This window comes from Melospiza melodia, chromosome 2, assembly GCF_035770615.1.
Source record: "Melospiza melodia melodia isolate bMelMel2 chromosome 2, bMelMel2.pri, whole genome shotgun sequence".
Taxonomy (NCBI): Eukaryota; Metazoa; Chordata; class Aves; order Passeriformes; family Passerellidae; genus Melospiza; species Melospiza melodia.
The window spans coordinates 7098984-7125248 of record NC_086195.1 but is presented as its reverse complement, the minus strand read 5'-3'; the positions used below and the strand labels follow the sequence as shown (position 1 = coordinate 7125248).

Sequence of the window (26265 nt, the reverse complement as noted above, 5' to 3'; positions counted from 1 at the left end):
CTGTGTTACATTTTAAACCCTAAAAACTCCTCTTTGGACCCCTTCTGCCAAGCTGGCAGGGTCTGCTCTGACCCTTGGGCCTGTCTGCAGGCAGAGGGTGTTGTTTCATCAAAAGGGGATTACCTTCAGCCAGCCACACCATTGTTTTCCAGTTGTTCAGTAACTGAGGGATCTCAAAGCTTGCTTTCATTCCAATCTCACTTATAGTTTCCATATTCTCAAAACCTTTTTGCTAGACAGTCATATTTATAAGGCTTTCCTGTTTCATCTTCCCCAACATCAGTGTCCTTGGAGGCAGTCAAAACCCAACTGGACATCATCCTAGGAATGTTCTAGTTGTGCCTTCCTTGAGAATAGGGTGGGTCTAGGTGATCTCCAGAGAGATTGTCTCTTTTTGTCAAAACATTGGATATATTAGTTTAGTTATGAAGCATCTGGTGTCAAGCATGGTTTTCTGTTTGGAGTTAGGGGAATGTTTTTTCATAAAGTCATGTATCATACAAAATAAATTAGAAGCTTTGTGATTGTTAACAACATTCAGGGAATCTACAGGGAGAGTATTAAATTTGGTTACATGAATCATCTGGATAAAATACCTGTCAAGGTGAGTTTAATCCTTTGTGTGTTGCACAACACCTTTGCTCACTTGATTCATGTCAGAAAAATTCTGTTTGCTGTTAAAATACTTAAATTATTGAGAATACTTGTACCAAGTGAAAAATGAAGATGTTTACATCAAGTGAAATACTTTAAGGCACATAAGTCAGATGCCCATAGCAATGATCACATTTTAGACACTTGGATGTTTGTTTGTGTGACAAACTTGGAGGGACACTAGTTGATCAGAAGTCCCTTTTGCAAATGGAGCTAGGTTTATTTATGGATAAAGAAATACATGGTTTGCAAAACTGTGTAGATTCCATCATCAGTGAACAGGATCTGAGTTATTTGATATTGTTTTGTCAGCTTCTCATTTTCATAGGGCAGTACTCCCTACAAAGTAGTTGTAACACAGTGTATTATTCAGGAGGGTTTGAAATAATGAATGCCTGTTGAATTAATTACTCTATGTGGGTTTCAGTAATTTTCCAGTAGTCTTGTCTTGATGTACCTGTCCATCCCTGTGTGCCAGGAAGTTTTTGTTTACAGATAGTGCTGGAAAGTTACTTGGAGGATAACAAGGCTCCCACTTGAGCTTCTTCACACAGGTCTTGCCATGTGTGTTTCAGTCCGTGGGTAAAAATGTGGGGATAGAAGTGTTTTGGTGGTGTTTATCCCAAGAAGTTGAAAGAGTAGTTTTCATTCAGAGGGGAGCTGCAGGGAGTGTGGGAATGCAGCACTGCTGGGAAATTGCAAGGGATAGATGTACTGTCTTTCCTAAAGAGGAGATGAGTAGGATGGCCAAGACAGCACAGTAATTTCAGAGATAGAAACTACTTACAAAGGGAAAAAACCTCACAATTTGTAGATGGTGTGGAATTTTTTAAAATAATTTTTTTTGGCTTTATTTCTGCTTAATTTCTAGTAAGAATTTTTCTGTCATATGAAAAAAAGTAGTTTTTTTGAATTAAGAAAGATAGATTTCTTCTGGAAGTAGTAGGTGTATTTTGGCAATATTTACTCTCAGAAAAGATCTTCTTCAAGAAAATGAGGAATTACTTTGTAGCTGTTTACCAAGATATTACAAATGACAGAATGTATTTGTCACAGGAATAATGACTTTTATATTTTAATTGCTTTCACACAGCTACTGGGATGCAGACACATACCCAGTAACAAATTTTGGAATATTATGATTATTGCTCCAGAAGCAGTCATGCAAGCATATTAGAATAGCTGTATTTAAAAATCCTGTATAAATGTGATGATTTTTTAGGTACCATAAAACTTGAAGAAGACAAAACTAATGCTAATTTGCCACACACACAGGGTTCTTAGTATTTTTGCAGGTGAATGGAATTTACAGCACATGTAGACAGTTCTCTTTTTCATGTTTATACAAATGTAAACAAATTTTATTTGAACCCTCCCTTTCTCCTGAGCACAAATAATCTCTGTGCTAGAGCCTGTCAGCTCCCAAGGGCCTGGAACTGTTTATAAACAGGGGCCTAAATGGAATTTTTTATTTGGTACAGACTCTCTAGGGAGCTGTTACTATGTATTTGAGTAGTGTCAGGAGGAAGAATTAGGCACCACAGTGTCAAAACTTCATTTTTCTTTTTTTTTTTTTTTTTTTTGAATTTCAGTAAAGAAATAAACATATTCATACCTTTAAGCACAAAAACTGTTCTTTTGCTTTGAACAGGTGGCTGTGACACCCTGTGACCACAGGATGTGACATGAGCTGTAAAACCTTGTTTTCAGGTTTTCTGAGGAGCAGTGGCCGCCTGCCCACATGTGTGCTGTGCAGCCTGGGGTGGTGTGGGCTGGGCTCAGGGCTCCAGGGGCTCCTGGGCTGTCAGACCCTGCTGCTGCAAGCTAAAGATGCCATCAAAGACTTTCTGACTCCTGTCAGTAGTGAACAAGTGAAAAGCAGTCACTGATCTCTCATAAGGGTGCTGAATGTCATCTTTTTTCCAGAGTTTTTCTTTCACTAACCAACTACATGGGAACTTTTTTCCCTCCTATTTTAGTTGTGGTATAGAATGGTGGGGTACACTCTGATTTCTAATTATATGAAAGGTTTATTTTATTTACATCTGGCTCTTCTCCATAGAGTCACAAAGAATCACAGAATAGTCATGGTTGGATTGGGGATCATCCAGTCCAACTCCAGCCAAGGCAGGGTCACCCAGAGCAGGTGACACAGGAACGTGTCCAGATGGGTCTGCAATGTCTCCAGAGAGGGAACTGTGTCCTCCCTGGGCAGCTGTTCCAGAGCTCTGCCACCTCCATGGAAAGAAGTTTTTCCTCATGTTCAGGTGGAGCTTCTTGTGTTTCAGTTCATGCCAATTGCTCCTTGTCCTGTTGCTGGGCACCATTGAAAAGAGTCTGGCACCATCCTCTTGGCACCCACCTTGGAGATATTACATCAATATCTCCATATTGGAGATATTTATATGAATAGAAGAACTGATGCATTTGCCTGTGTCACTGGTTAAGGGCCTGCATGAAGAAGGCTGGCAGGAGAGTGTGAAGTTATCTCATGTTTTTATCCACCTTGTACTGACCATGGATGTTGCTTTCTCTGAAGTGAAATATTTGGACGTTTCAGTGATGTTTGAGATGTAATTGTAGGTTTGGTAGACATTTTGATGGGAGCAGTGTAGGCTTTAAGATCTTTTACTTCTGTACCAGTGTTTTACTTGTGTTGATGCTGTTGTTAATGGGGGTCCACAAATGAACTTGCCTGGGAAGCTGATCCAGTTAAAAAATCCTAGATACTAATAATTCAGATCACTTCTGGCATCCAGTTGGCTGTAGTACTCTGGAGATGATTGTGTCAGCACAAATGAGAGAGGCAGCGCTAGGGAATGTTTGTGAATCAGCAGTGCTGGGAACTATGGCAAAACCTGTTCCTTTTCATTTCCAAATGGCAAGGACCTGGTTGGATGCTGCCCTGAGACTGCTTTGAGTTTTTAATGTTTTTTCCTACTCTCTGACTCTCTAGATGTGCCTAACAGATTTTCATTTGCAAGCATAACTTCTAAGTGAATTTCTGTGTTTATACAACACCAGTTTGGAGTCTGTAACAGGGTCTCAGCTGTGTGTGACAGATAAGTGGAAAACATCTGGACCCAGATGTGGCAGCCACACATTGGTAGGGCCAGTCCTAGATGGCTGTTTGTGATCTGAGTGTGGGGTGGCCATTGTTGGCCAGGACAGGAGCATTTTTGTGTCCCTGTGTTTGTGGATAAGTGTCACTGCTGGGCTGGTGTATTTCTGTGGGACCTGCTGGCTGCACCCTTGGAAGGTGGAGAAAAAGGCTTTGTGTGGGCTTGGGCTGAAATGCCTTGAGAACAGAAAACATGGAATGCTGGGGATCTGTTTCCATCTTGTGCTTCAAAGAGCCTGTAAACCGGTTACTTGAGTTTCAGTAAAAGACTAGTGAGATGGGTGGAGTCTTTCTCATTGGTGAATTTTTTTTCCTTGATCGCTTAAAACAAACAATGCCACCAAAAAGTCTTCAATGTGCTTATTCACACCAGATGTATAAAAAAATGCATTCAAATACATTTTTGCCTTCTGAGTTACCTGTTGACAAAATGTGTATACCACACTCTTTTAGAGGATAAAATTGAAATGTTGCTCAGCACTAAATAGTGCGTGTAAGTAACAGACTGCACAATATCAACTTGACAATTTCCTTAAATTGCATAAGCGTGGAAAATGGAAAGAGGTATTTGAGCCATCTAGTGGTTGGTATGAAACATTTTAATATTTTTCGATAATTCATAGAAAATGTAAATGATATCAACTTGGAAATAGCATTTCTGATTTGTCTGTGTTTGTAGCATGGCTGTAGAATGAAAAAAAACTCAAGCATTCAACTTCAGATTTGAGGTGCAGTCTGTGTGGGTTTATATCTTACTTTCAATCAAGATTCTAGTGAAAAGAGATATTTAGTGAAAAGAGATATCTGATAACATAAAAATTAAATTAGACGTTAGTAGCCAAAGAAGGCATTTTGCTAGCATGAGATCTTCATAAATGTTGGGGGTTGTTAGAAAGTTCAAGGAAAGAACTGTAATAAGATCATTTTGTTTTCTGCTTCTTACTAAAAAATATTTGGTGAGAAAAAGAGGCCTTAAATTCTACCTCAACAGCCATTTATGGCAAGGACTAAATCACAGGAGTGGTCTTTACTGGAACACATGGAATGGTATTCTTTGGGAGAAATTTGTCAAAAATAACAGAAGAAACTGAAAACTGATTTCTTAAGATGTGGTAAACAGAATCTTACGATTTTAAAAAGGACATTTTGTAGATGAAGATTTGGATGATGACCCTGCTTGATGCTGATCTGCATTAAGCTGTGGTGGCTTTTCATATTGTCCCTTGCCAGCAGGAACTTGGCTGCGTTTTGAACTTGATGGTTTTCTACAAAAGTAATGAACTTGATGTGTATCTTGCCTTGAATTCTTTGTGGGAAAGGGCAGCCACTCATTGGGACAATGTGATGCCCTCCAGCCCTTGTGAGTCCTGTCCCCGTTCAAATGCATTAAAAGATACTTTTTAATCTTAGTTTATTAGATATTAATATAACAAACAATTGATAAGTGGTGATAAATATGGTTAGAGTATTTCAGATAAATTTATCATCCATACTGACATTTCAGAATTTGCATCTTTACATTTGAAGTGAAGTATTACAGGTACAAATATTAAATCTATATTATTTTTATTGAGAAGACGGTGGCAGGTGAAGATATTTTTAAGGTCAGTCTCAAAAGACCTAAGGCCAAAGGAGAATGAGAGAAAAGTGGGAAAACAGGCACAGAACAAAGGACAGAACAGTGATGGTTTATTTGTAGTGCTGTGAGGACCATCTGAAAGCTTTATGTGAACTTGATACAGAAATTACATTTTAATAAATCACTTGCATCTTGGTTCTGTTGTGCCTCGAAAGTTGCTTGTTGTAAACCCTTAGCATCAAAATATCTGGGAGATTTTTTCTGAATCTCTTTCTTGGACTGTGAATTGTAATAGATTTCATAAGAGGAAGTCAAATTCTTTGCAAATTGAAGAGTTTTTAGTTGTCTGGCACATTTTGTTTGAATTTTGCTGTGTTGCAGTGAAGGATTTTTGTGATCACTGTTGTTCTCAATCTCTACAATGATCTAAACTTTATTGAGATTTGAAGTATCAGAGGGGACACTGGGCAGTCTTGTTAAGTTCTGTCTGAAAAATGAGTTGGCCTGAAGATAGTGAGGGCTCCTGGATGCTGTATTTTTAGGCTTCCATGTTGCACACATGAAAATCTCTTTCTTCTTCATTTAAAATGACTTTTCAGTCGGGCCATTATGTGTGCTCAGCTTTTGAGCCTGCCTTCTTCCTGATCTTCCTGTTGTCAGAACATACTTGGAACATGTAAAAAACACAGAATATGGAATTGGAGATATTTTATCTTTATGATGTCCATGTTGTGCTTTTATTCAATTAAACAGGAATGTGGGTTTACTGTAGTTTTAGAGTGTTCTCTTCTATCGTTTATGTACTTCCCTCTGCACTCCTGTTCACGTCTTCAGTGCTCTGATGGCTGTAGGATCTGCTCACACCACAGCATTTTCCTAAAAGCTGTCCCTTGCTGGAGCTGGGATCCAACTGCATTCATGAGAGAATCTTTGACATCCCCTCTGGTTTTAATTTGCATTTAGACGATGCAAATGAAGGATAATGAATTTCTCATACTGGATCCTGTTTCTGATGTATGCTGCTCTTTGTATTGTCTTCTGGTTACCAGTTATTTTGTAGGAAAAACTTGATTATAACTTTTATATTTGGGTTGGGTTTCAGTCATAATTAGTATTCCTTTTGTGGAACTCTTTAGAAATTTGACTTGTTAAAGGACTGCATGCAAGTGGCAGAGAGATTATCTTGAAATGCAGTCTCTGACAACTGAAATTTCAGATCTTGTCCATGTGTCGGAGCTTTGGGATGCATACCTGGTGTCTCAGAATCAGAATTATATATGAGAAAAGCCTAAAAATGTGTTTTAGGCAGCATGTACAATGTCTCCTATAAATAATGGAATTGTTGTGCTCAATAAAAAACAAATGTGCTGTGGCGTAGCTTTGCAAAATAAAAAGAAATTTGTTTATTTTTCCTAATTTCGGAAACATGTAATAATTATTTGTGGAACTGGATAGTTAAACATTCATTAAATATTGTTAGCAATTTCACTTTGGAAGTAAGTCATAGTTTATATGGAAAGAAAATGAAGGGAAAATGAGATTCCAGAAGGGGAAGTATTTTTGTTGTTTTGCCTTTTGCAAATAGGAGGATAGGAACTAGAAGTTGGATTAATGATGAAGGAATATTATTGTCATAGGTTTGAAGTTGATGGTCTGTGTTTTTTGGTATTCAGAAAAGTGAAATCTCCTTAAGCATATTTTGAGATTCATTTAATTAATGTTCTACGTTAGACACTGAAATTAGAATGTACATCTCTGTTTTCTTTTATGTGAGTATAAATCATTGTGACTATGAAATGATGCTTGGTCATAAACTGTTGGTTTTTTTTTTATTATATTAAACTGCTGAAGATTTCTACTCCATCATTTCTTTGCCTGCTGTTGTACAAGTAGAACAGAGCACATCAGTTTCTCTGATATAGAAGTACATGAATATTGTGGTTACTCTTCCACCAAAATAGCCACTTTTTTGTGACCATGGAGAACTAGTGCTTTTTTTAAATGTCTGCCTATCTTTTTATTGTTTCTTTTTAGCTCTTTCTGTTCGAGGCAAATTTTAAATATATTTGTCTTACAATGGAAATAGAATATCAAAGTATGGATAAAATATTGGAAGCTGGCTCTTATCTGGGTTTTAAACACTGTTTCTTTCCTTTACAGAATGCTGCCTTTTTATATGGCCTTGGTTTGGTCTACTTCCATTACAATGCCTTTCAATGGTAAGTTGGAATAAGCTGACAGTGTCAGTGTTTTGTGTGGTGTCTAACAGTGTGTGATTATTCCACCCTCAGTTCAGTGTGAGTGTAAAATAGTTTAATTTTGATTTTATTACATTTAAGGTGTTTGCAGGTGTTACTGTCCTGGGTCAGTGTCTGTATTACTGTAACAAACTTGGGGCAGCCACAACAGTTCCATGAAAGGGAAAGCACTTTGGGAGAATTTGCACTCCCTTTAGCACAGTTCAGCAGTGGGGATGGAGCAGAATGACTCAACAGGCTTTGGGAATTGTTGTCATTGATAATCTGTGCCCTGGGTTTGTTGGAAAGCCTCTTGTAAAAAACCTTCGTGGCAGAGAGGTGGTGAATGGGGCTTGTTTTCATTTTGCTTGGTAGGCAGGAATTTTGACAGAGCTGCTTTAGGTGAGGGGGTTGGATATGAGGAGCAGTTGGCTCTGATGGAATCAGTGTTTCAATCTGATGGAAAAACTCAGGGTTAAAAGAGTTGTGATTTCTGCCAGGGCTTTGAGGATTGAGCAGAGCTTTTGTTGAGGCTGGGGGAGGGTTGGGTTTCAGTTGGGTTTTTCTTTTACTTTATCAGTGATAAGAGTGGTGAATGGAATGGACTCAGTCACTGGGGTTCTGTTCAAAGGTCCTCAGACTTTTATTGGTGTTTAATCCTGTGGAGATAGAGTTAATTCATGGGGGAGAAGTCAGAGAGGTGCAGTGTTTAGGTCAGGCTGTTTTACACTCAGTACAGAGACTGTTAGTACAGTAAGTGTGACTCAGGACTTGATTGATCACTAAAAGTTCATTGTGTTACTGAGCCAAGCCTGATTGCAGGTAGGGATGCAGGAGTGACCACTGACTGATGGCTGGGAACAATGGAGCAGGATTTCTCCCCCACCTCTCCTTAAATTGTTTTTATGTATCTCTAAGGCAAACATTAATGCTTTCCTCGGGATAATGTGCATAAACTTTTATTCTTCATATTAGAATAAGTTGGTTAAATTATGAGCTCAAAACATGGATTAATTTATCTTGCAGCTTACTGCTATTTTTACTGATAGTGGTGAAATGAATGTTGTTCCTTTGTTGTCTTGTACAGGGCATGCAATTCTGTTGCATTCTAATTAGCAAGAGAAGAACAGAAAAGTTTTCAGAAAGCCTGAGAGTCTATTGTTTTAAGATTGTGATGAGACTTGGCTGAATTTTACCAAGTTTCAGAACATTCTAGTTGCTACATAGTCTTGTCTTCATCATTAGCATAGAAAAGTATTTTGTGCACTATTTCTAACAAGATGTATCTTGTTAGAGTTTGCACTGTGAAATGATAGATAAACTGTAAGATAAATAATACAAAGCAGCTAGAGTAATTAAGTTTTTGAAAAGCCACCTGTTCAATGTAGACTTTTGCCATCAGCAGATCATGCTATTTAGTATTCATAAATTAGAGCTTTGAATTAATTTAGATTTTTCTTCACTTGTTGACAGCATGAGTGTAAGCTGATGTCCTAACTTAAAGAACTGCACATAGCTCTCATGTTAAGGTTGAGTAGAATAATTTTATTTTCCATTCCATTCATACAACAAGGTTATATATAGTGTGGTGCTAAGGACATTGTGTATCATGGAAGTATTAGGTAGAATTTTTAAAGGAAGGAAATCCAGTGTAGGTAAAATCTTACACTTTTGTGTGCAGTTCTGATTTTTAGTCCCTTTGAGTACCTTTCTTTCCCCTTCTCTGTAAATTTTTGGGGCCAAGAGCAGAGGAATATGGGCTTGTTGGTATTTGGGTATGACAAAATCACGAAAGACTTGGAGATGATAGCAAGTCATTTACAAGAGGTGTTCTTTGAAGCCTTAATCCTCCCCAGAACTCTCACAGATTGCCAGGAGAGTCCTCTTGCAGAGTGCAATGCTAATCTGTCTTCCTGCTGCATTTATTCCATCTGTTTATGCTCAGAGAGGACGTGGATCTCGATATTTCTAGCAGGCAGAGGAAGACTGTTCAAGTATTCAAGACTGTTTAAGGTGGTTTATTTGTTCTGATTCATCCATGAACTGGTTTTTTTAACACCACTGCTTCATATATTCAGAGACTGTAACAAGAGGGAAGTACATAGTCCTCCAAAAAGGAAGGGGTGACAGATACTTGAGGTTTTTTCATGTCTCATATAAACAGAGATGATAAAAAAAGCAAGTGGGAATAAGATCAGCTTTAGAATTATTGTTCCTATATTTTATATTACTTTCAAAGTTTTCCAGCTTTCATAAAAGGATGTGTTGGATTGGTTCCAGGACTCTTAATGTAGTTCACTGTAATTCAATACTGGACATATTTTTATATACTTGAGCAGCATTGCAGCAATATCTTAAGTACAAATCTTAGCTGTTACATCATTTTGTGTTGGTGATTTTGTTTAACTGTTCATGTAAGAATTAGAAGTCCTCAACATATATATGAACACTACAATAGTGTGATTAGACCAAACCTATTTCACACAATTTTTACAGTTAAGATGTGCCATGAGGTGTTATCTCCATAAGTTGAATCAACTACAGTGAAACAGGTCTGAAGGATATGAAATTTTTATACACCCTTCTCTTACACCATTTATCATCAAGCAGTAAGTGGTTGGTTCATTTTTACTGTTGTTTCCCTGTTTCTCAGTTAGAGTAGAAAACCTATTAGAATGAGATATTCACACAACTTTAATAATTTCATGCCCTCCATAGTTGTCTTATAGATTGAACATTATTAAAGAATTTCAACAGGCAGTCCAAGGCTGTCCTTCATTTCTGTGAAATCCCTGCACCCAGGTGCAGTGGCTTGGACACCAAATTTTTTTTCTCCACCTTAGTGAAAATTCTGAGCCTGCCTGGTTTATCATCTGCTGATTCCACTGACTTCCATCTAGATGAAAAGATGGAGCCCAGGCTCTGACGTGGTGTCCTGAAATTGAGTTTCACACCCTGTGGATCCCAGTGTACTAACTGGGGGGCTCCAAGGGCAGCCTGTAGTGTTTTCAGTGGCCTGGCAAATTGCTGGAGCACTGCGAAAGGCTCCAGATTGCTCAGAAACACCTGAGAGGAGACTGAGATCAGTCACCCTGATTGCCCCATTTGGGCTCTTTGCCCTGAGGCTCCTGAGTCCAGGAATTCCTTACCAGCTGTAGGGGCCAAGTGTTATACAGAGCTCAGTCCTTCAGCACTGACCCTGAAAAAAGCCAAAGACCTGCAAGAGATGATCCAGACCCTTTTCCTCACCTCCATCATGACTAAAGGCTGCTGTGGAAAACCAGTAATTCCTGAGTGGAACTTCCTGATCCTTCCCACAGCAGAAGCCCTGTCATCATTGTGCAATATCTAGATATAAAGATATCTAAAACCAACATCTCTGCTTCCCACTGGGTTCCTCCACACAGAAAGTTGAGGAAATAATGGGATGTGTAGGAATGCACTTTGCCAAGTGGAGACCTCTAAGAATTTAAACACACAGTCTGTAGATACTGCTTTGTCAAATATTTCTCAGGTTTCATGTGGCTGGATCTAATATATATTTTTTTTTCAGGCATATAAAATGGGAATGTACATGTAGAGTACACATGCATGTAGCAATTAACCAGTAACAAAGGGGGCAGTTAACTTCCCTTTCATTATCTTATCTTGCTGTGATTTCATAGCAAACTACTCTTGGATTGCTGAAAACTCTGCTAATGCTATGGAAAAAAAACTGCTCCCAGCTGCTGTTCTAGAGAAATGTTTAAAGACTTTGCTGCTCAAAATATTTTGCTATTCAGCTGTTGCAGTCCTCTGGTCAGAAGAGTTGTAGCTAAAGACTGTAAAAGTGTTTCATAAACACTTTGTTTATGTTCAAACTGTGATTATGAGTTTCAAAAAGAAATTTGTCCATGATAGCCTCACATCACTTTCATTAGTAAGACTGTGAAATGATGTGAGGCTTAAAATAGGTAGTCAAAATTGAAAGAGGGTAAGAACACAAAAAAGAAAGTTTCACTCCAACTGCATCAAGTGATATTAGGATAATGTTAGGTTCTTTTATTTTGTACGCTCACTCTGATTTTCATGGGTTTTGTTTGAAATGTACAAAAGTGATAACTTCTGAATAGTTAAATTGATGTTCTTTTATTATATTCTTTTGCCTAGTACAAAGCTGATTTTATTCAGTCTATTCAAGAAAACCATCCAGTAAAAGTCTTAAGAGAGTTCACTAAATGTTTAATATAATAATCTATTTATTATTCACCTGGTTTCTTCACTTTCATAATGGAGGGCATTGTTGAATAGATTAGTAGGTGGGACAATAGCTGCAGTATTGATTCTAGCAGTCTTGATTTAGGGATGTCATTTTTATTTTTCCTGAGCTGCTGTAGCAGTGCTGTGTAAAATGAAAGTCCAGAGGTGCTTTTCATTCTTTGTAGTGTCTGTTTTCCAGTCCTGCTTTCCCATTTTGTTAAGTATTAGAACAGCCTTTCCTGCCTGTGAAATGTCCTCATCCTTGGAGAAAATCCTTATTTAATTTCAATAAATTCTAGTAGACTTAACCAGCATCGTGTCTCACCACACAGGTGTCAGTATCATCAGAGAACAAAAGGAAAGTCCTCTCCTGCTGAATTCAGATATAATTTATTTCTGCAGTTTGAGAGCTCCTGGCCTTTCATTTGATAATTTTTCCTTTGGATTGATGTATGTTTAGTCTGCTGAAGGAGTGAGATGAGAAGTTGTGTCTGTGCATGAAGGGCAGTGAATTATGGAGGAGACTCCAGACTGACTTGGGGAAGGCTCTGTGCCGTCAGCCCTGCAGGAAGCTCTTGGGCTCACCCAGCTCTTGGGTCATATCTGCACTTCTGGTTTTGGTCAAGCCATAGAAGGGCTGTGAGGGAAAACATCTGGATAACTTGGATGCCATGGATCCTCCAGAGCCACAAATTTCTGGGTGTGGGCTTGGACAGAGAACAGAAATGGGATTAGAGATGTTTGAGAGCAAACAAAGATCAGTACAAGAATGAAGTGACTCCTGCTGTGTGTGGAAGGCCCAGCTGTGGAATGGTGTCAGTGCTGCTGCACATGTTCTGCTGTTTGATAGTCAGGGAATGAGTCTGGAGCTCTGGGCATGGCAGTGGAAAACAGGCAGAGGTTTTTGCTGTGGTCCATGTTCTTGATGTGTCCTGTAATTGGGAGCACGTTGCTATTTTGTTTAAATGTTTCCTGCAGGCAAAATTACATCAATATTAATTCAGCTGTGATGTAAAATTGCTTGTCTGTCTGTAAGAGTTAATAAGTAAATACCTTTTCAGAGCTTGACTATTTTATTCTATAAAAATTCTACTGAGTATTTAAATGAGGTTGTACTTATTTAATTAGACATGAGTACCTACCACTGGTAAAAAATGTTGAAAATGCTCTTTCACATCACTTCATTGAGGAAATTTTTATGATGCCCCTTTTCACATTGATGGAAGTAGTTTCTGTTTTTTATTATTCATGCATGTCATCCTGAAAAAAACTACAAATTGTAAAACCAATATGGAATTAACACTAGATTTAAGTAAAAGGTAAAATTTGATTTTTAGTTAGTTTAGTGTGTGTAGAGATAAACCTTACTCAAAGCATGGTCTTTGTGACCAGTTTCTGACTAAATGTGACACAGTCTTCCCTGTTGTCTACTGATGATAATTTACAGGTATTTAAGTGCTGTGCTCCTCTGAAAGACTGGGGTATGCAACATTCTTGGTTTATTGAATGAAGTACAGTATACATTCAAACTAAATTTGAGAACTGTCCTGGAAAGTTTTTAATTATACTTTTGGCTTTGTTTTAGTCCATTGCTCAACAGTGTCAATGATTAGTATTTCCTGTTCAGTAAGCAAGAGACTACAGCAATATTTTTGTTGCACTCAGATTCTCTTAAACTTTTTTAGAAATCCTCTCTTTGATGGTTTTTTCAGTGGGGACATGACTGAGAGGGGAAATATGGAAATACTATTTTCTGATCAAGCAAGGAGTGTTAAATAGGAATATGAAGTTTACAGAGTGTTAGTGTGGTCACACTGTGTGATGTGCTGTAGAACTGCTGTGTCTTCATTCCCAATTTTTGTCTTCTCTACGATTGGAATCATAGACAGTGGTTTTCTTCCTTTATGGGACTTGGGATATTGTCTTTGAACAAGATACAGGTAATGGATTTTAAATACCAGTGGATAATGTCCCTAATGCCCATATCAAAGTTGAGACAAGAAATGCAGATGCACTGTAATGGAATCTATCTTCTGGCATAGCAAAAGCCTAGCTTAAAGTACGTCCTGATACTTAGTGATCAGCCCAGTCTTTGGCCTTTCAGTTTGGTCTCTGTTTTTGTAGAGGATGAAGATGAGCATGGTATTATGAGACAAGGTCCTTTGTTTGTTATGAATTCAGTGTAGATATGAGCTTTGTGATTCACCACCACCACAGGATTTCAGGGAAATTCAGATGAGATGTGAGAGAGCTTAGCTCTGGTGCAGGTTTGTCCCTTCAGTGCTTTACTTGCTCATTTTCCATGTGCTGGCAGAAAAGTAGGGTACTGGGTAAGGAGAGCCTTCCTGAAGGATTGTGATAGAGGAAGCTGCAGTTCTACAATAAAAATTTAATACTTTTTTTTAAGCCTATCTACTCTTTAAGTTCTATTTAAAGAAGTCAGATAATGCTTCAGGTACATACAGTTGCATTTTCTAGAGGAAGTCTGTACCTTTGGTTTGCTTTGCCATTGATGAGAAAAAAGCCTGTAAGAATTTTAGAGCACAAGTGTTTTTGCTGAAGGATTCAGAAATGATAATTTATGTGTGAGTAAAAAAAGTCTGTGAAAAATATTTGTTGAATTTTGCATTGCATCTGCTAACCAACCTTTTTTCCTTATAAATAATACTGTACTTGGAGAGTGGGAATTAAATCAGTGTGCCTTGAGAGAGTGATTTTAAGCACTGGAGTTAATCCCTGTCCCATGTCACAGTGGGTCCAGTTCCCCCTATAGATTGCCCTGTCCCCTGCCCCCTTGGCACCACCTGTGGGTTCCAGGGGCAGCAGATGGGATTGGGATTGTGTTCTTTGGGGCTCAAATCCACCCTGAGAGAGGCTGGTTCTGATTTCTCTTGTTGTGTGACCAGTGCTGTACAGGAAGGGATTTTGTTTCAACCTGTCCTTGGATTTCAGGCAACAATGAGACTTAGCTTCTTTCTTAATTCCTCTGTGACTTCAATTCTATTATCTTTTAGTTGCATTTCAGCTGTCCTAGTTTTATGCAGTGGCCTGAGAGGCACAGCAGTCCTGTTTAGAGTCACTTTGTTTCTGCTCCAAGATGGAGTTGCTAGATGGCATTTCTGTTATATCTGGTATGGTGCCATCATGAACAGGGACAGGTGAGAGAGGATTTGGAGGTAAGGAAGTAGAATCAGAGCCATCTTCACATATCATGGAAATATGAAAGAAAGTTACTGTGTGAGGAGCTGACAGGCTTTTTTGTCTGCATGTGGAAGTAATGGAGCAATTGGTATCATTTGAGTTCTTGCACGGCCCTGGTGCTAGAGAAGGGAGGAGAAAGTGGAAAAAGGAGCAGGCAGGTGCAGTGGGAGGAGATGTGTGTGATCTCTGCTGCTGCATGGGGGTCTGCACTGCTGGAATCTAAAGCAACCTGGCTGTTATAAGTGAACTTGCACTAATTTTGTAACTAATTTGTGAGTCATCCTCTCTGAAATATCTGATATGTTAGTGTATTTCATGCAGCAAATTAGTTTCTCCAAATTAATAGAGAAGATCAGACTTTCAAATACATGAGGATATCTGGAGTTCAAAATTACCCAATCCTTGAAAAATCAAAAGCCATGCACCAGAAACGTTACATGTAAACCATCATTTTGTTATTTTCTCCTGTAACAATACTTTCTGATCCACTCTGTTAGCCATATAAAAAACATTGATTATAGAGTAATACCTCAGTAAAGCATCATTTTTTTAATCTGTGTTTTTCTTTCAGGGCAATTAAAGCATTTCAGGAGGCGCTTTATGTTGATCCCAGCTTTTGTCGAGCCAAGGAAATTCATTTGCGACTTGGGCTTATGTTCAAAATGAACACAGACTATGAGTCTAGTTTAAAGGTAGGTTTAAGTCCTTTCAAGTTGAATGAACATTTCTTACAAGTCTTGTGTTGCATCTTAAAGCTGCAAGGAATGCATAAGCATGGAACAGTCACAGGCCACCTGCTTTAGAAATTGAAGTGCTTTAATGTGAAGTGTCTTAGTCCTGACAGAAGAAGGATGGGTTTGAGGTGTGTGAGGTGTTACACTCTAGATGAAAAATTTGGTGTAGGGCCCTTGTTAAAATAGTGAACCTTGAGGGAGACTGAGGTTGTATTGAAGGCTAATGAAAAAAAAAAATCACAACTTGGATTATTTGATTTTTTATTTTTATATTCCATTTTTTTCCTCCCTGGCTTCCCTGTTGTAAACTGGAAGTTCTTGGAATTAGTAAATTAGAAAGTTTTTATGCAAAATGATGTCTTTTTTAATGTAATTTTTACTTTTCTAGCAGTTAATTATTCTTTTATTTCCTGGCTTGAGAGTGAGCTTCTAAGGCAACAGTTTCTGGCTAATCAGTGGAAATGGTTTATGGTAACACAGAGCTTTGTTTCTTCTCTACTTCTTCAAGTTCCTTACTATTTACATTCTTTTCTGGTCTCTGATTGTAATCTGTCTTTTTATCTCCCTCCATTCAGCACATTTGCCCATGTTTTTCCTCTTTCCATTTTCTACTCTACCCACATGTCCTTCCCTTCCTGGCCTCTAAATTTAGCTGTTACATGTCTTGGAAAAAGGAAGAGTTCTTCTAATGGACTTGCATGTGGTGAGAAATCCACCTGCAGGGCTGAGAATTTTGTAATTAAATGTAATTTGTAAACACATTTCTGCATATTAATCTTCCCTCAAAACTATTGAAAACAATAAGTGTTTTGTTTTCAAGGATCTTACAGCTTTCTTTTCTTGGCAGATTGTTTTCATGGGTTGTCAGATTCACATTGTCCAAGATTTGTAAGAGTAGGGTGTTGCTCTCAATTTTTCCTTTCAGTTTTTGTGATGGAGGGAAGCAGTTCTCTCCCCAGGCTTCCCTTTTCATCCAGAACCCAAAGTTTCACCTACAGAGCTTGGTGGAGTTGGAAATTGTGCAGAGGAGTAGAAAAGATTCCATGCAATGAATGGTGCAAGAGAGCAAGGAGAGGTAAAAGAAGTGCTGAAGTACATTTTGGTTTTATTTTTAAAGAAGCTGGGAGTAAACAAGATTAATTTTACAAGGAGGTGGTCATCTTCTAATCAAGTGGTAGAAACTCAGTGATTTCAAAAGGTCTTTTCCAGCCTAGTTGATTATATGATTTTAGTTTTTGATATAAATTGATCAAGAAATAGATAACCTTTCTCTGCTTTGCCATAAAATTTGCAGTTCTGTCAGTGAATCAGGTATTTAAATAAATATTATGATAACTCAGTGCAAATAATTTCTTGTGTTTGATGTTCACAACTTTGCAAAACAAATCAGTCACTTACCACGAGGATTTTGAGTATACCAAACTTCAAGTTTTCAAAACACCAGATACAAATGGGAAAAACACCAAAGTAGTATTTTGAAAACAGAAAGAAATTAATCTTTTTATTTCAAAATTATCATGATTCCATTGCTTTTATGTGGCTTATGGTTAAGTCACTTAAAAAAAACAAATGGCCACAACAAAAGCAGTTTACCCTGGGGCAAAGGGATGGTCTTCAGAGGATGGTGAAATGAACAGGGGTGTTTGCATTGAAGGTGGTTTCATGCAGCTTGTTCCTAAAAGTTTGTCTCATTTTCTACCATGCAATCCTGATTGCCTTATTCAGCACTCTCAGCCACATTGAATTGAGTGATTTTTCATTTTTTTTGCTTTTCCCCATTTGCAGACTGAGGTGGATCAGAAGTCTGAGCCAGCTCAGCTTGGGATGGCCTGGTTGGTACATCCAGTGCAAGGCTGATGGGAGGGGACAGGGCTGTCCTATCCCCTTCTGGTTCAAAATTTATTGAGAAGCTGCTCTGGAATTACCAACTGAGACACCTGAAGCAGAGTTTCTGTTTTTTTTCTTTGCTATGGAGGTTGCAATCCTTAGTAAAGAATAACAGTGAGGAGCAAAAGACCCAGTGGAACTCAGTCTCAGACACTTTGAACTGTTTCCAGTTCAACTCAGCTGTGGATTTAATGTCCAGTCCAGGGACTTACCTACTTTGTTTGAAAACAAAGTGTTACTGATTGAAACTTATCAGTTCAACATCACAGTGTGTCAGCTGAGGGGAAAACTAACTAGAACAGGGCTGTAGCTTCTTTAAAAGCCAATCTGACTGTGATTTTTAAAAAACATACTTAAAGCAGAACTCTGAGTGATGAGAATATGAGAGGCAAGACAGAAAATGCTTCCTTAGTGAGGAGAAGGAAGTGAAGTGCTGGTGCACTAGTTGGAGAGTAAAATGGGGAAGGGATGTGAGGAAAGTGTGATGGGATGTTTTCACACAATGTCTGTCTCATTCTCTGAGACACAGAGTATCTCTTCTTTGAACAAAAGAAAGATAAGAAACCCAAAGCAATGAAAAGACAGGGTTGTCTTGTGCCGTTTTTGGTTTTGTGGGCCTTTATTAAAGGATCCACGATTTTAGAGAGGAATTAAGGGGGTTGGGATGCAGCTTGCCTGTGACTGGCCTTGAGCACAGACCTTTTTCCTGGGGCTCTTTGCCCAGTTTGGGCTCCCCATTCACACAGAGGCAGAAAGTGGAATTGGCTTTTTCATCTGCTGTTCGCTTGTGGCTGCTCTGGATTTCACAGATTGTACCAACGTCGCATTAAAGTACTTGGAAATATCATAATGTTTTTGATGGTATTTAAACATTCATGTTAAGTCTGTAATTGCTAAGAATAAACCATTGCCAACAGATGAGTCATTGTCAGTGAGAGGCATTGTCAGTAAGAGACTTCAGGCAAAGGGGGAAGATGGAAGTCTGAAGGTCATATATTCCATGTTTTTCACAATTTTGGAGCATTAACATAAATCATCTGTATTTTATGTAAGCAATTTAAGCACAAAATTAATTTTTACTATTTTAAGATGTTGATGATCAAGATAATTGCTAGAGTGCTGTTTAACAAGCATAAAAATCAACTCCCAGTGTGTTTTTTTCAAAATCAATTACTGGTTTTGCCTGTTCTACAGTTAAGATTTGCAAATTACTGTGAGAATCCTTGACTTTCTCTGTTATCCCATTGCCATAAACTCTTGCAGCACCAATGCTGTTGAAAATTACTTGGCCTTTGGTTTACATTAAGGGAAAAAAGTGTCCCTTCTGGCTGAAAAAAACCCCAGTCTTTGTCTAATCTGACAGATTGGGCAGTGTTGTCTTCAGGGGTGAGACATGAAAGCTGAGTTTGCCCCTTTCATCAGAAAAGTACAATTAATCCCAAAATTTACTGGCAGTGACTTGGGGAATGGATTTCTTTTTAGTAGATTGATGACTGTAGCAACACCATGCTGCTGAGGTTTACCTCCACAGTCCAGCTTTTTTAGTTTACTGTGTCCTGTTGCCCCTTTCCTGTTCACTGTTTCTTACAAATGACACAAGGAATATTGTGTTCCATGGTGGTAGCTGTGGTTGGCACTGCGATAATCTGAAAGGGAGAATAAAACAAAATCTCTAGGAATATAATGTATCTTTTTATTCCCTGGGTAAATGTAGTTAGAAAAAATATTCATGCTTCCGAGTTCATGCCACATTATTTCTGACATTCCACTTCCTGTCATGGTCATTTTCCTATTTATTGAAGATATTTTTTTTTAAATTTGGCCTCCTTTTTTCATAGTTGCGTGTAATCATTTTGTCTCACATGTGTCTCAGTTCTTTAGTGCTGTTGAACCTTAAACAATTTTTAGAAAATCTGTGGGAATAAAAGATTTCAAAGAGGATTTTGGAGGACATTCCTGTACAGCATACAGTGCTCCAGAGCCCTCTGAGATCTGGGAGCTGAGGAAAACCTTCTGGTGCTCATCCTGCTTGGTGCTGTTGAAATTTTGTGTTTTTAGCTGTGATCCTGAAAGCCCTTTGAATGCAGAATTCATACTTAAGGGAGAAAAGAAATCTTTGGTTTTTATATTTATTAGATTGATAATATTGAGAGAACAGCGGGGGCCAGATTTTCTGACGGTTTGGTTTTATTGAGGGGAAGCTTTGTTTGCTTTTGTTTGGAGATTTGTGGTAGAGAAATTTTGGGTTTTATTGGATTTTGTTTGCTTTGTGGGGTGTTTTTTTTAATGGGTGATCAGTAGAAATGCTGGACACAAGCAGGTTGGTTATAACAAACAAAGCAGTGTTTTGCTTTGGGAATTTTACTTGATTTTATTACAGGTGCATCCTGTACCCAGTAACAAAACCTTTAGAAGAATGAGAACTCAATTTCTCATGTTTTCAATTATCTGCCTTTTAGTAGAAATACTGATTCTGTCTTTCACTTACGGAAATTTTTCCTCCTCCTTTATACACAAAACAGCTATTTCAGTAGTTTGCTCCGGGCTTATGCTTTCATCTTGCCCGTAAATCATCAATTTAAATATAATTTTAATTTTTTAATTATTCTTCTAACGATTCTCATTTGTTAGTAATGTTAAGACATGCTGCTTATATTAGGATAAAAAAAAGTCTGCAAAAGAATTAAAATGTGCATGAATTGTATGAATATGCATGAAATATAAAGAAATTAAATGCTGATGTACCGATGAACAGCTTGAAGTATTTATTTATAGTCAGTCAGACACTTTTCTAGCACTTATTCAAATATTTCTCCTGTATATATATACTTATGAAAGATATTTTTAGCTAGTGCAGCTATTATGTGCTAGCACAAAACTCTTACAGGCATATCATTCATGTTTTATGTTCTTTCTCCAAGTAATAAGTAAACAAGTATTTAGGAAAATTTTTATTTTTATTTTATTTTATTAATTCTTTATTTTCTTTTCCTAAACAGAAATTTTAGGAATATTTCTGATTTTGAGCCTTCATGTGTTGTTTAACCCACCCAGTTATCTTTCTTGAAATGGCTTAAATTAGTAATTTTTAAGTTTCAACATTGTACATTGAAACCTTATGTATTTTAATTATTAAAAGTAACTAGTCAAAATACATGCAGTTTGAGACATTTTAGTTTCTCTTGTCTATTTTTATGTCTTGACTTCTACAAGGAACAAGTGCTTTTTTAGGTAAAAAACAAGGTGAAGGGCTTTGGCTCTTGCAAGTTGGATATCCAAGATATCAGGCACTTCACACAAAAAAGCATTTTGTGGAAAGCAAAATTAAATTAATCAAAAGATAATTTCAATAAAAATGTAAGTGGTTGGAAAGCAGCATTTGGGACTGAAATTTCTCTCTTAGTCTTGGTAGTTTACATATGTCAGTGGCGGAAAGACACATAGAAGAAGTAAATCCATGGAAGTTTGTTAATGCAGCATGGCACTGTAATGAAACTGCAGGAGAGTTATTAGTGTGACTGGTTTTGACAGTGGAAAATGATCCCACAATGTCTGCCCTACAGAGTGTTCTCTTGTATTAAACTTAGCTAGTTTCCCTTGGCTTTTTGACTAATTCCTGTAAAAGAGAATTACAGGTGTTTGAATGTGTAGACTGTTTTTGACTAATTCCTGTAAAACTAATTCCTGTAAAAAAAAAGAATTTCAGGTGTATGTTAGAAATGCCATGGTTACAAAGAGGAGTAAGTGCTAAAACTGAATTACTCTGCTGTGTGGCACCTTTGGTCACTTGGGAGATGGGGAAGAACACACCATGGGAAGAGGAATAGATGGTTCAGAAGTTGAGCATTCAATCTAAGGGTATTGGTGGGACAACCAATATCTGTGGATGTCCTTATTGGCTGGATGGGGCAGCCCTGGGTGTATGGACAGGCTGGGGAATGATGTGGAGGAGAGCTGTAGAAAGGGGTCTGGCTGTCCTAGTCAGTCAGTGGCTGGTTGAACATGAGCCAGCAGTGCCCTGGCAGCCAGGAGGGACATCCCTGTCCTGGGGGACATCAGGGACAGCATCACCAGCTGGGCAAGGGAGGGGATTGTCCTGCTCTGCTCTGCACTGAGGCAGCCTCACCTCCAGTGCTGAGGGCAGTTTTGGGCACCACAATGGAAAAAAGACGTGAAGCTGTTGGGGAGTGACCAAAGGCAATAAAGATGGGGAAGGACCTTGAGGAGAAGCCATGTGAAGCTGAGGGCACTTGGTCTGTTCAGCCTGGAGGAGACTGAGGGGAGACCTCACTGCAGTTACAACTTCCTTGTGAGAGGCAGGCACTGATCTCTGCTTTTGGTGACAGTGACAGGACCTGAGGGAATGAAATGTCCTGAAGTTCTATCAGGGCAGGTTTAGGTTGGATGTTAGAAAAAGGTTTTTCCCCCAGAGGGTGGCAGGGCACTGGAACGGGCTCCCCAGGACAGTGGTCACAGCACCAGCCTGGCAGAGTTCAAGAAGTGTTTGCTCAGTGCTTTCAGGTACATGGTGTGACATTTGTGGATGGTTCTGTGCAGGGCCAGGAGTTGGACTCAGTGATCCCTCGAGGTCCTTTGCAGCTCAGGATATTCATTGATTGTGGTGAGCTTCATTCGTGGACCTTCTCCTTAAGAGACACCTCCATCCAGACAGATCAGATCCACTTTTGTCAGATGTAGCTGTAGCTGCAAGATTGGCATTCAGGGCATGCAAAAATCACAGAATCACAGAATAATGAAGTTGGAAGAGGGCTCTAAGATCATCCAGTCCAACCTATGCCCCAACACCTAACTAGTCTATAGCACCAAGTGCCATGTCCAGTCTTTTTTTATACACATCCACAGATGGTGATTCTACCCCTCCCTGGGAAGAGCGTTCCAGTACTTTATTATTCTTTCTGTGAAATTTTTTTCCTAATATCCAACCTATCCCTTCCCTGATGTAGCTTGAGACTGTGTCCTCTGGTTCTGTCAGAGACCGACCCCACCTGTCTGCAGCCTCCCTTCAGGAAGGTGTAGAGAGCAGTAAGGGCACCTCTGAGCCTCCTCTTCTCCAGGCCGAACAGCCCCAGCTCCTTCAAACGTTCCTCACAGGGCTTGTGTTCCAAGCCCCTCACCAGCCTTGTTGCCTCCTCTGGATGTGCTCAAGCATCTCAGCATCTTTCCCAAACGGAGGGGCCAGAACTGGACACAGCACTCAAGGTGTGGTCTCACCAGTGCCAGGTACAGGAGAAGGATGAGCTCCCTGCTCCTGCTGGCCAGGCAGTACTCAGAAAATACTCAGAGTGTAGCCGCAGGTCGCCAGCAAGGACTGAGCTGAGCTTTCTGTGCAGCTGTGGGGGCTGGAGGCTGAGTCCTGGCACGACCCCAGCTGGGGCAGCAGCTCCCAGTCATCCCCATCCCTGTGACATTGTCCTGCTGCTGGCAGTCTGTCAGGCTGTTAGCACAGGAATAGCTGAATTCCGATGTTGCAGAAATAATGCATCAAAGGTGGAGGCAAATGGGAGTGTTGAGATAGCTTTGTGAAAATCACTGTACAAGATATTGCTCACTAAATTCAGATGCAGCCTTTTTATGGCTTGCAAAAATACAGCTTGGATGATCTTTCTATTTGAAAATAATTTTTTCTCTTAGAGTTTGTCAGAACAAGAGATTTTTCGGAACACACTGCTGCTATTCAGTGTATTTGTATACGTGGCTTTTGTTCCTTCTGTCCTCCAGCAAGGTTTGTTTTTTTTCTCCTATCTGTAAGTTAGCTTTTTTTTTGAATCTTGGACAAAAGTACCTGAGTGTTTACACTGCACAAACCTTTCTGTTGCGAGCTGAATTTGTTCTGAGCTCAGAAAGCAGTGGAGAGCAGCAGGATGAGCTGCTGTAGCTGCACATGGAGCGTGTCCTCTCCTGACCCTCTCCCCTGGTCCCAGAGATGCCTGGCAAATGGAGGCTTGGCACCCTGCCCCAGCTGGTTACACAAGGCTCTCCGTGTCCTACTTATCTGAACAAAAGCTGCTCTGAGCAGCACGGGCATCACACCTAGGTCACACAGGCAGAAAAAGCCATCTCCTGACAGAATTTCACTGAGTCATGATGGAGCTTTCCTTCGTGGTAAGTCGGTGAGGATTGTCAGGTTTCAGAAGATGGCTTGCCTTGCTTGCTGAGTATATGCAGAGCTATTAAACTTGCTGATGTCACCCTGGAGAGGAGGAGGGAGCAGAATCACTACAGAGGTCTCAGGTTTGCATGTAAACAGAGACAGTACTGAAAGTCTTGCACTGAAAAGAAAAGGGTTCGTTTTGCTTTTGGCATCTATTGATTAAAGAAACAACAAAACCTTGGGTACTTGCCTGTCACATTTGAAAGCATCGGTGTTAATTCTGTGAGAGAAAGCATGACAGGTCACCTAAATCAGCATCAGATTACTGTTACTTTACTACCAGACACAGTGCTTTCATCAGTTCTCTTTATATGGAATCCACTGTACCTCTCATCCTTGGAAAGGTTATCCTCGGAATTGTTTCCACAATCAGAGGCAAGTCAAGGACTCCAGAGGAGATGGAATGGGCTGCAGATAAACTCTGCAATTACAGATGGCTACAAATCAAGGTGATTTAGGGCTTGGCTGATCTTAAAAGTCATTTCTAACCTAAACGATTCTGTGGTTGTGCCTTGAGCCGCAGCCCTTGAGAAGAGCCTGTTAGTTTTTAACATTCAGAACACTGCCTGCTAGGTAAATCCTCTTACTGGGGATTTGAATTTCTATAGACTGCTGTCTGCCTTGAGGTATTGTGTGTCGTCTCTGAGCTGCAGCGGCCTCTCCTGCATAACAACTATTCCACACAGCAGTAGCCAGCTCAGTGCTGCAATATTTGAGAGGGGTGCAGATGTTTGCCAGCCGCTGCTGTTGGTTGCAGAAATGGAAGTTGGAAATTATTATTATTTTTTAAATTTTTTGGTGCTGGTAATTGGGATTAATGGATCTGCATTTGGCTGATGTGTTAGAATGTTTGCATGGGGTTTTTTTTTGTCTGATTTTGGGTACTTAATGGGGAGCTGTGTATTATTTATCCGGCAAGAGGTGTAGGTTTGCTCGTGTGTGTGCATTTCAGAGGTTCTTGGTTTAAAAGGTTCTGGGGTTTCTCTGTATTGCTTTTAATTGTGGTAACTGTCTAGTGCTAATGGTGTGTTTTTCTGTAGTCACTGGCTTTGGTTTATCAATTTCTTTACCGTTTGTAGATTAATGAACAGTGCAAATAGAAATTTATCACACTAAGAAAATTTTCGTGATGTGGATTTTTGAATTTCAAAAGTTGGCTACTGTAACAGTGAATATTTAATTTTTTAGAAGGCATTGCTGAGAATTATTTCTGCTTTTTTCTACTGTATAGCACTTGATACTGTTGGCATACTTATATATTAAAATGGTTAGCTATTCTTGCATGGTTGCCTGCTTTCTCTCAGTGAGTCTCACTGCAGTAACCCTTCAGAAGAGCTGCTACAGAACAGTTGTCAATCTTTTTTCTTTAGATCTGCTTATTTTTTATAATAGCATTGCTAGGTGAGAGCAAATCTGTTCCATTCTGCTTTATCTTTCCATAGTAATTGTAAGTGATGGTGCAAGATGACACATCTGTACAGGAAGGATTTTGTACCTTTTAGATCAGTAACCCTCAATTGTACAGGCCAGAGCCTTTTTTTTTTCCTTTTGGCAGGCAAAATGCAATTTAAGATAGAGCATTTTATTTTTATTTAGTTTTTTTTTTTTTAAAGTTGTCTGCTTAGTAGGATCACTATGGTAACAGACTAAAGGATGTCTCTGAGGCACTCAACCTGCATTGCAATGTAAGTGAGGGGAGACTGTAAGTTGTCTGCCTGCTGAGCAGGAGGGAAAGGAACAGACACAGCAGAGAAATAACCTAATATTTAATATTTGTAAGCTATTATTTAATGCTTGTGCTAAGGTTAAAAAGTTATTTTACGGTGTGAATCCATTGGTTTTTGTGTTCTCTTCTGGGGGGATATTGCTAAAATATTAATTATAAATCATGAATTTGTGTTGTTATTCAACTTGAGTTTTGTACATTTTTGAAATGCTGTTAATTGTTACAAATTATCTTGATAAAGGCAGTGAGGAGGAAGCTGCATCAGTGTATGTCAGAGCTTATGGAAGTGTCAGCATTCTTCTTATGTCTTGTTATGGATAATATATTAATTTTCAAATTTTGTGTCCCTATTAAAATTAAGTTTTTTGGGAAATGTGGTGATCTGATAAAATCTTGCACAGGTTAGAGATGTGTTTTTACAGACATACTGTACTCAAGGAGTCATTATCACCATGAGGAAAGTTAAGTAGCATCTAATGGCTCTGAGTACAATACTGAAAGTGTTGCACCTATCCATTGATACAGACTTTATTTCTTCCCAGCTACTGCAGTGGGCTCCCAGTGCCACCTAGTTTGGCATGCTATAATATATATATATATATATATATATATATTATATAATATATTAGTTTGATCTAAATTATCATTTTTATGCTAAGAAAATAAAGTATACTAAAGTGTCAGTCATGTTTTGTGTATTAGAAATCACCTGACA

General features: G+C 38.9%; 1 protein-coding gene across 9 annotated transcripts in view; it reads left to right on the top strand.

Moving 5' to 3' along the window:
• Window positions 1–26265, top strand: part of KDM6A (lysine demethylase 6A) — a 152120-nt gene that overhangs the window by 65660 nt on the left and 60195 nt on the right. For all 9 annotated transcript variants that reach the window (XM_063181710.1, XM_063181718.1, XM_063181695.1 and 6 more), the window contains exons 5-6: window positions 7515–7573; window positions 15603–15723. In XM_063181710.1, the coding sequence (XP_063037780.1) occupies window positions 7515–7573; window positions 15603–15723 (180 nt within the window). The remainder of the gene's footprint in view (window positions 1–7514; window positions 7574–15602; window positions 15724–26265) is intronic.